General features: G+C 38.7%; 1 protein-coding gene across 1 annotated transcript in view; it reads right to left on the bottom strand.

Moving 5' to 3' along the window:
* Window positions 1-349: 349 nt before the first annotated feature.
* The window catches only part of poldip2 (polymerase (DNA-directed), delta interacting protein 2), a gene marked incomplete in the record, with an annotated part of 19,737 nt that continues 9,050 nt past the window's right edge, over window positions 350-11,036 (bottom strand). Inside the window, 6 exon segments of the mRNA XM_014028856.1 lie at window positions 350-1,089; window positions 1,721-1,800; window positions 4,535-4,660; window positions 4,743-4,769; window positions 7,545-7,681; window positions 8,202-8,309. Of these exon segments, the coding sequence (XP_013884310.1) occupies window positions 975-1,089; window positions 1,721-1,800; window positions 4,535-4,660; window positions 4,743-4,769; window positions 7,545-7,681; window positions 8,202-8,309 (593 nt within the window).

Below are 11,036 nucleotides of genomic sequence, written 5' to 3'. Positions count from 1 at the left end.
GTCAAAACACTATATTTGCCTATTTCTCCATATATTTCAGACAGTTCATTCAATGATACATTAATAAGGCTTTTATTCATTATATTTTGACAAAATGCCATTTTTGTTAACATTTTAGTCAAAACACTATATTTGTCTATTTCTCCATTTCCCACTTTTGGACTTGATCCTCGTTTCGATGTGATGGCTCACATATGTTTATTAAATAAAGTCTAATGTTACAACTAATCTGGGATCCCTTTAAAACAAAAATAAATGTAGTTTTCATAAGGATTTCTTTTTCCTGATAAAACAGAACTGATGTGTGAAAAGTTAAAAACCTTTCTTCACAGATGAAAGCTGTCACAGATTCTGCTCAAGAATAATTTATTATTATTCTTTGAATTATGATTTGTATCATTCTGATTTACAGAGATTTTACATTATTTAAACATTAAGTCTATTTAGTCCCAAAGTGTGGTTCACTGCACTGAAAACCAGTCTTCTCCCCATTCCACATGACTTCCAGTGAACAAACATAACTGAGGTGTATTCAAGTTGTTTATAAAGCAGGACAAGAAGAGGTTCAGAGCAAAGGGGCTGATATGTTGCTATAAACTCTAAGCTTATATGGGTTTTGGGCATCAATTAAAAAACTGTTTTGAAGACAAGAGGCTCTGATTTAAAACTCAACACCTTTGTGAAACCTCCTGCCCAACATTTCACTGCTCGTCTGAATCCATCCTGTTCAATTTGGCAGCATCAGTTTGATCTTACGTTTCACTGTACACGTCCGTGCAGCAGAGCTTCTACTGTCATTTACATCCAACACAGACTGTTCGGTGCGTTCAAACAGAAGAAAAGCTAGGTGGAACAGCATCTGGATCATCTAGACCACCCTTACATCTTCCCTCAGCGTAATGTGACAGGAGACACTGTAAATAACTTGATCAGGACTGGGAAGGTGTCCGAGGCTTCGTTGACAGAACTCGCTGTTAAAACGTGTAGCCAGCAGGGGGCGCCTTGTCGTCTTTGTTGCTTTCCAGGGAGAAAGGAGGGATGCGGACATCAAAGTGCGAGCCATCAGATCTTTCAATACGAAACGTTCCCCTGCACAAAGACAAGGCTGAGTGACTGACTACAACATGTGAAGAGTTTCAAACACATGACTTAAGTTTCAAGTGGCTGTGACATGAAATTTTTAATTAAACAGAAAGGCTTTATTGGAAAGATAACATTATTAGCATATTGCACAAACGATTTCCCTCTGCTGAGACGAACAGTTGAGATATTTGCATGTGAAGCAACAGGAAGTGATGTCACAGGGGAATGTCTGAATGTAAACAGAGCGTTGTTACAACCCAGACTGTAGAGAAGAATCTGATGTTTCTTTACATTATTTTGAGTCAGAGAGATAAAGAGTCAGAGTTCAGATAATATTGTTTTAATAAACAAAGATTACAGAGTTGTCTTTCTTATAGAGTTTCCCTTTGATGTCACTTCCTGTTTCACTTTGGCTGAGCCAAGTTCAAACGAAAATGTAACAGTTATGTGACAAAATGGGTAAAAATCACGTTTTATGCAAGGTCTCTTATATAAAAATGTGTTTTCTTTGACTTTGTGTGTTTGATGGATGGACATGTCACAGGCTCTTTAAACTGGTATAGGTGAATGTTAGCAGGAACTCATCAACTTCATGCACAAAACAAACTTTGAGTGGGATGTGTGATAGTGAACTCACCACATGTGACCACTGGGGGCTTGTAGAGACACATGGCTGCTGTACTGGAAGGCTGGTTGTTCCTTAGATAGCACTGGCTCCTTTAATAAGAGAAAAACTGCTGTTACACTGTCAAACACTGACAACAAGTACTCCTCATTTCTCCTCGATGTGTTCAGTCAGAATAAAGACAACTGAGAGGAGAATGTTACGTTAGCTGTGAGCAAGGCCACAAAGTCATTGTGAGGAGTTACAGTCGTGTGAAAAAATAAGATTAAATAGGCCTTAATTTATTAAGAAATGTTCACATATTAATGTCCAATCTTGTTTTTGTTTATTCCTGGGAAAAAAGGGAATTAATTGCAATTAAACAACAAAAATTGACATTGTTTTACTCATGAAGCAAAAGATATGAAGAAAAAAGCAGATTATAGTGGAGGAAATGTTAGGACACCCTACCCTCTAACAGTGTTGCTCATCTCTGACATCACTCTGAAGGTTTGCCTCACTCATCAACACAGAATTGGTTCAGCTGTCAGATGTTTGAGGGTTTTCTTGCAGGTACAACAATTTTAGACTCATATGTCCACATAAAATTATTCCAGAAGTCGTAGTCTTTGTGTTCTCCCTGACAAACTTCAGTCTGCCTTTAATGTTTTTCATAAAGAGCAAAGGTTTCATACTTGTACACCTCCCATGCAAATTAAACATGTCTTTCTGATAGATGAGTCATGCAGTTTCATATCGACAGTAACAAGAGGCTGCTGTGGGTCCTGCAGTTTTAGGTTTTATTATGACTTATTTTAACTTCTTACGGTCTGCTCTGTGGTGAACTTGTTTGGACGGACAGACCTGGGCATGGTTGCAGTTGTTTTGAATGTCCTCTACTTGTAAACTATTTTCCAGATGGTAGATTGGCTGATGTCAAATTCTTGAGATCAGTTTGTTTTGTTTGATACGAGGCAGACGTCCGTCACACATTAAATACGTCACGGTCAAATGTCTTAAGAGGCTTCAGTTTGTAAGGACAGCCTCAGGCTGTTTATGACATTCTTCTGCAGCCATCTTCATTACTGAGTTGAATCAGGAGGAAAGTCACTTTAAAAAGGGGCAGGGCTTAACAAATATTACTACCCAACTGCCCGGGGCACGTAAAAGGCAAATTTGGGCAGGTGAATGTGTGTAAGGATGTATAGAGCAATCTCACAGATGTTTTCCAAGTTTTATGGAGTTTTTCAAAAACAGTTTCAAATTTATTTAACAGGACGTTAAAAAACAATAAATAACATCAAATAATAGGGGTGTCCCGATACGATATTGATATCGGTCCGATATCAGCCAAAAAATGAGTATCGGATTTTATCAGTCTGCATAAAAAATGTCCGATATAAGCGCTCCGATATTAGCAGTTCAATCCAGCAGTTCACTGACTCCGCTCCAGTGATTCTATCCAGCAGAGCTTGGATCCAGCATGCAGCGCTCACGTGATCACAACAACATGCTGTGCTAACAAGTTAGCAAGAATGTCGGCAGAACTTTCTATTTTCATCAGAAACAGAGTTGAAGCTAAGTGCAAAGTTGTCACGCACAAGTTTTCCGAGGGGGAACACAGAACCGTGAACGTTTTAAACCAGAGCTACAACTACTCTCCACCCTGGCAGCAGCTTTGTGTTTCGGCTCGGTTCGTTCAGCCTCGGTCCAGTGACCGCACACAGYYGYGCTGTTTCAGAACCTCCTCTCTGGTCCGGTCGGTGGTTCTRAGCTGKCAGAAGCGAGGACAGCACGCTTACAGTTTTGACATCCCATGGATTAGCTCTGGGATTGATTGACAGAAGAAAGGAGAGCGCAGCGTTTGTTTTGGAATACGAGCGACATGACGAGAGCAGTGATAAAAACTGCTCCCTGCAGGAGAGAGAGGCTGATCTCCACATGATGCTCAGAAAATACAGCAGTAAGAAAGGTAGCTATCAATTTAAATAACTGACTAATTCTTACTATTGATTTTTTGCTCGTTATTAGAGTGATGTTTAATCTGTTTACACACTTGTTTGAGTGAAGATTAAGTGCAATGATCATGTTGTTTTAGTTACAGTCAGTAAAATAGGAGCTGTGGACTCTTAACTTTGAACAGACAATAATGTGGGCTTTTGTTTTGTCCCCACCTTCAGTTTTTTCCACCATAAAGCAGCACCAGGCTGACAGGTAGTAAAACAATAACCAAAGTGATTTTGAATTGTTATTTTATACTTTAAAAGTACATTTTGTTTTTATTATGTTTTATTTTTCAGGGTCTTCTAATTAATTGTATCTATTTTATTAAATTGTACAATGTTCTTCAGTTTAAAATGTGTCATCCATTGGTTAAAAATAAATGGGTAAATTTTTCTCATATCTACTCTTTTCACTGTTTGACCTGATCAAGACTTTTCTAAGATTTTTTCATTACAAAATAGGTAAAAGTGTGTGACTTGTACTGTTATGGTAACGGGTCAATATTGGTATCGGACAATTCTCAAAGCTGTAATATCGGTATTGTATCGGAAGTGAAAAAAGTGGTATTGGGACATCCCTATCAAATAATCATCTTCCTATTCGCTCTGCTGCTAGAAATAAGTTCTCCTGTCCTCATTTCCTCCTGCTTTGTGCTGCAGGTGCTTTTATCTCTGCAGCGACAGTAAGCCCAATCAGGCTGGGACCCAAAATGGACTGAAATGGCCCAGTCACACAGAACCAGAACTCTAAACACTACTTCACCACAAGGTGTGGTAAATATATATTTTTTGTAAAACACACACAAAAAAAAAGGGTTGTTGCACTTGTGTTTGTGTGTTTTACCCTGCCTACAACGCCTCGTCCTCGGACCGTCTCCAGGGTCCCAGACAGGCTGAAGATCCTCCAGTGCCTCTCCCTCAGCTGAACCACTTCGTTACCCAAATTCTCAAGACGAATACAGTAGCGCCACTGAAACACAGATGTTAACACTACTTGCTTAAGTTGTGTTTATTTCCTTTTTATTTTTATGTGTTTTCTGTATTCTACTTACCCAATAAACGTGGGAGTTCTGGGCCTCCTGAGAAAAAAATGAAAATAAGTTTTAAATAAACCAAATAAAAAAAACTAAAAATCTATACAGAAAAACTCAAATGGACTGAACTTATGTAACACTTTATCAAGCCCCATCAGACCCCAAAGTGCTTTACACTACAGTCATTCACACACTGAAGGGGGTAAGCTACACTGTAGCCACAGCTGCCCTGGGGCACACTGACAGAGGGACTGCCATGCACCACCACCACTCTGAACACCATCAGTGGCAAGGAGGATGAAGTGTCCTGCACAAGGACACAACAACTGAGACAGCTGGAACAGGGGATCATACTGGCAATCCTCCAGTTACAGGACGACTCTCCTAACCACTCTACCACAGCCGCCCAAATGTGTAAAACACTAAACTGAGCACATTTCACAATCCTGTCCCTCAACCAGCTGGTCGAGGCAGATGGTCTCCTGTCCTGAGCCTGGTTCTGCTGGAGGTTTCTTCCTGATTAGCAGGGAGTTTTTCCTCTCCACCGTTTGCTCAGGATGGGAGACTGTGATGAAGTGATTCAACACAATCTGCTGTTTTTTTCTTTACATTGTTCTTTTTTATGTACAGTGCCCTGAGACAACGTATGTTGTGACTTGGCATTATATAAATAAAAATAAAATAATAAATAAAAATACAAATAAAATTTGTATAGCTCCGCTGTACTGACACATGTGCAACAAAGTATATGAACATAACGACCTACACTGCCTGGCACAAAAAAAGTCACCACATTTCAACATGCAGGTTCAACATGGGTTCAACTAAGCAAATACTTAAGAGCCTCCCAATGGATCATTACTGCATGGGTGATTATGTTTCAGCAAGCAACAAGTTGTTTAACCCTAAATGATACAATGAGCAGCTACTCATTTCAAAGAACCATACTAAAAGACACATCCTGTGGTTGTGGAAAAGATGTTAATCAGCTCAGAAGTGTTCAACTACTGGCATGCATCACACACACACACAAAAAAAAACATCTAAGATTGCTGAAACTAAAGAAATCAGGTCCAACGCAGCACTTAAAACTGGAAGGACAGTGGAGAAACATCACTGAGGAAGGAATGTGATCAGAATAATAAATCTTGCATGATCAGTCACTTAAAAGTTTGATTAAATCAAATCATAGAAAAGCAACAGTAAATCCCATGACTATGTTTAATAGTCAAAATAAGAGCATTTCCACACACACAGGGCCAAGGGGTTAGGACTAAACAACTGTGTAGCCACAAGAAAACTAAAGTTACGACTGTAACTACGGTTCAATGAATCCCAGATGTGCCTCAAGTACTGAATGATCAGTCTTGCACATGCACAGGTCGAGTATAACCAAGCTTTAGTCCCCACAAGTAGGGATGGGTACCTTTGACAGCGAACGTTGTGCACAGCAGTTAATTAATTCACCAGATGATTTAGAGGTGATTTGTTCGGTTAGTTTCGCCACTCCAGAAGCTGCGAGCTGACGCCGTTTTTTTTTTCTTTCCCTTTTTGTCCCGAGCAGCTGACCCACATCAGTACTGATATATCCTGCCAGAAAATCCAACTACAGACGGTCGATTTCAGCTAAAATTCTCCTGTCTATCTGTTTTGGTTTAGTGGGCAACATTCAGGAAACTATCACGTGGAAAAATGAGTCTCTGATAGGTTGTCAAGACGTATCGAGCGGCGAAAGTTCAGATTTTTGAACTCTGACGTCGGCTGCTTTCAACGCAACTCATGCATGCGCGCCGCACGACCCCTAGAGGCGCCATAGACTTTGCATGTGAACTGGCTGCTCCTGCAGCTCAAAACGCGTTTGGTGTGAAACCACCATTATGCCAACATGGTCATAATGATGCATTTAGGTACCGAAACATGTTACGTGAATAGGTTCTCGGTAGTACAGACAGAATTCAGTCGGTACTTATAAAAGTATCGAATTTGGTACCCATCCCTACCCACAAGGCTGTGTTTTTCTGGAAAATGGTCCCCATGATGGAGTCTGACATCCGCTCAGTTTCTAGTTCATTGGGAAGTATGAATGAAAGGACAGGAACATGCATGTGCATGATTTAATATTTCTGAATATTTCTGTGTGCATACTTTTGCACTTTCATCTCTACGGTAACTTCCAATATGAAAGCTTTGCACTCTGATAAATCAGTTTCCCAACCAGGGGTACATGTACCCCTTGGGGTATGCAAGCATATTACAGGGGGTACATGGAAAAATTTCCCAGGTGTGTAAAAAAATAAAATAAAAATAGGACTGAGATATGTAGGGCCCTATAATTTCCACAATGTGGAAAATGCAAACGGAATCACAAAACTGACATAAAATGGAATCCTGTATAAAATGGGAAATCTCAAGGAATTTGCTCATTTGGGGTATTTGATGTATTTTGTATGCTGCTGATTCCTGCACCTGCCGTTACCTGGTTTAATTCACTTTCAAGGCAACATATTTATCTTTATGTTTAAGTTGAAAAGAATAAAATGCCTGAGAATTAAATGTTCTAGGGGGTTAAATAAAAAAGTAAAAGTAAAAATAAAAAATCATAATTACGTTTGACAGAGGAGGTACTTGTGGTATGACAAAATAGCTCAGGGGGATAAGTCTAAAAAGGTTGAGAACCACTGTGACGCCCCTGGTTATGGAAACAATGCCACAGCAAACCAGTAGCACAATCAAAGCTAAAGGCAGCCCAACAAAACATTAGATAGTGACCTTTATTTGACCAAGCAGTGTGTATGACAATGTAACAACAGATTCACCTACCCTCATTCCCATGTAGAAGGGGATAACTGTGACTCTAATGTTCTCTGTGGTCTCTCTGTGGACGTCTGACAGCTCCAGCCAGGGGTGGTTCTTCTCCTGCCACGCCTTCAGAGTGTCTCTGGCTGTGAACGGAGGAGCTTTGGTGTCGAAAGAAAGACGAAACAAAAATATTTACTTAAAACACAGCCGTCTTTTTTTATTTTCTTAAATTCAGTGTGGTTCAATATTGGCTAACAATAAACTTAAACCTAAAAAAATTGCAACTAAACCAGCTAAAGCAGGTGGAGAAACTGTGGAGAAATACTGAAATGCTCTAAACAAAGTTGTTTGGCTGAGGACTTTTCATTGTGCAAAAGCAGCAGAAAGCAGATCCTCAGTTCTTTCATCAAAGAGTCTCCATTCATTTAATTATTTTACAACTTAAAAGGAAATCATCTTGTATGTAGTTCTTGACTGCTCGCTTGTTGCTTTTCTTGTGTTTGATATTCATCTGCTGTGAATTGCTTTGTTAAACCATTAAGGGTGATTCATGAAAATGTTTAATCTGATCTAGATGTTCTTATTTGATAAACAAACTGGCATATTTAATTCAGTGAATTGGTGCAGTGTTGGTTTGTGTAGAAAAGCAGCACTAAAAGACCGAAGAATAAAGTTTACATTTTGCAGGGTTGTACATGAGGAAGCGCTCAAAGAGTTCATGTTGAATTGGGATCTGCTCAGTAGAGTTATAAGGCAGGATGTCTTCATGGCTCACATAGTCCAAACCTAAAGGAAGAAGAACAGGACCAATGTTATATGTGAGACAGAACTATAGCAAAATAAAATAATATGTCTCGTTCACACTAGGGCTGCCACGATTAATCGATTAATCGACGACTAATCGATTATTAAAATAATCGATGACTAATTTAATAATCGATTAATCGTTTTTTGTATTTTTTGTTCTTTACTTTGTTTTACTCTCCAAACTGCTTTGACACCTTCCACTGCCACATCTGCCTTTCTGTCCTTGACACACATGCACAGTAGTGGTAACTGGGGTAGGCCGTGGACGTCACAAGACATTATACAGACAGGCTCTGGTATCATGGCTACCTGACAGAGCTCAAAGTGTGGGATCATTTTAAGAAAATGAAAGAGAAACCTGTGTAATATCTGCAGAGCAGAACTTACCTTCCACAGCAATTATTTTTAGTTAGCATATAGCTAAAATCTAACCATGGTTATATAATAGCAGCTGCATTCTGGCACGATAAGCTGCATGTTTTATATTCAATTAACGTATGATCTGATTAGTCGACTAATCGAATAAATAAATCGGTGATTAATGGATTATAAAAATAATCGTTTGTGGCAGCTCTAGTTTACACACATCATCAACCTTATTTATTTGGGCTGCAACGATTAGTGGACATTTTCAGTGTTGATGTGTTGTGTTATTTAACCAAATAAATGTTTATTTGTAACTATAATGCAATGCATGAACTGCTTTATTGTCTGATGTGGTGGCATGCTTTACTAATAAGAACGTACCAGCCTGAAAACTTGATAGAAAAGGAGGCAGTATGTTGGAATGGAAAGAGGATCATGGCAGGTAAAAAATAGGGGTACAACGACACAGACAAGTCACCATTGGTTTCAGTTCGATACTTGAGTCTCACGGTTCGATATTTTTTTGATACAAAAAAAGTCCACTCCCTTCTTAACTTGTAATTTATTGAAATCAATTATGAACATTGGTTTAATCTCAAAAGTACAGTTTTTAAATTAAATGTTGCTGAAACAGCAAGTTTCTCAGTGGACCTGTGCTCAAAAATACAGCCTAGGTGGAGTAGTCAAACACAGATCCACTGATCCTTCAACACAGAGCATCTTCAGAAGACAAGTTGATAAAATAAATGTTAAAAATCTGTATTGTTCCATACATGACATAATTATTACAGTTCTCCTAATAAGACTATACCATGTGTAGTGTAATTAAGATCAGTATATAAGCAGATACCAATAATTTCTTCAGAATGATTCAATGTATTGTTGCACCCCTAAACAATTAACAAATAAATAAATAAATGTAAGTGATGGGCATTGATTAAAATTTTTTAATCGCGATTAATCTCAAGATATTTTTGCAAATAATCATGACTGTTCTCAACTGTTAGTTTTTTTTAAACTATCACTCTGCTATGGCTGAATGTGTATGTTGTATGTTGCAACACATGTGTGACACACTATGTACAGTTTTTCTTTTGTTTTTCATTTTAACTTCTTATTGCTTATTGTATTTTTTCCGAACAGGGGCCTCATCTATCTTCCATTCCTCATAATACTCATTTGGAATGACAAAAAAATCCTTGAATTCTTGGTTTAATTTCATTATTCTGCACACAATTTAAATGACTCCAATATGTTTAGAGCATTTTAGGTATTGTTTAAATAAAAAGGGGCAATGCATTTTCAAAACCTTTCAACAAATAAGGCAAATCAAGCCAGTCTGACTTTTTTCTTTTTTCTCCCACACTCTGGTCAGCAGAACCTCCCTCTGTTAGCCTGGTTTTAAACTGAAGTGATGTTTCAGGCTCAAACGGCTCTGGTGGTGAGATCGTTTAGCGTTGCAGTGCTTACAGATAACTTTACTTCCTCCCAGCCTACCGTTGGGAAAAGTTTTAAAATAAAAGATGCCCTGAAGAATCCGGCGGCTTCAGGCATGTTTCCTCCCTGACTGTGGCTCGGGTTCATGTGAGTGGCTGCCACGCTCCACAACAAAGCCTCTCATTGGATGAGACACGGGATAAAGGCTATCTAAAGCCAATAGTGATCAAGATCCTGCCACCCTGCAGGGACCACTGGGTTTGTGTGTGTCTGTGTGTGTGCGTCTTCACAGGCAGCACAGAGAACAGAGATCAGACGGAGAAATATAAAGAAACTGCGTTAACGCGTGTTAAGAAATTATCGCCGGTAATTTTCGTATAAATAAATGTCAAAACTTGTTAAAAAGTATGGCAACATTTCACCGAAAGTAAAATGCAGACTGAAGTAGAAGTGTCCTTCCATTTGACTTTTCAGTGACTGATCACATCATGATGTAGCCAACTGTCTATAATTTGTCAGAAAACAGTGCGTGTTGGAAGTGGACACTTTCAGTTAACATTAATAGGGCTCCAGACTAACTTTTTGCACTGGTTGCACTGGTGCACCTAACATTTTTTTCTTAGGCGCACCAGCACAAAAGTTAGGTGCACCCAAATTTTCAACCACATCGCCTAACATCAGAGTTTTACAGGTTATTTTCGAAAATAATTAGTTAACAATCCAGTAAACATGAAGTTCTTTATTTGAACCAGAACTGTACAAGATCTATAACTTACTGAAAAGTATTTAAAGTGATTCTATAAAATTCTAAGTGCAAATGTTTAAGAGCTGAACGTCTTATAAAAATCTTAAACATTTCATGGTTAAATTTCTTTTACACACCTGCCCCTCAGATGGACAACT

Source organism: Austrofundulus limnaeus, unplaced genomic scaffold (assembly GCF_001266775.1).
Source record: "Austrofundulus limnaeus strain Quisiro unplaced genomic scaffold, Austrofundulus_limnaeus-1.0 Scaffold823, whole genome shotgun sequence".
NCBI lineage: Eukaryota > Metazoa > Chordata > Actinopteri > Cyprinodontiformes > Rivulidae > Austrofundulus > Austrofundulus limnaeus.
Note: the sequence above shows the minus strand (reverse complement) of the source record. Positions and strands in the feature narration are given on the sequence as shown.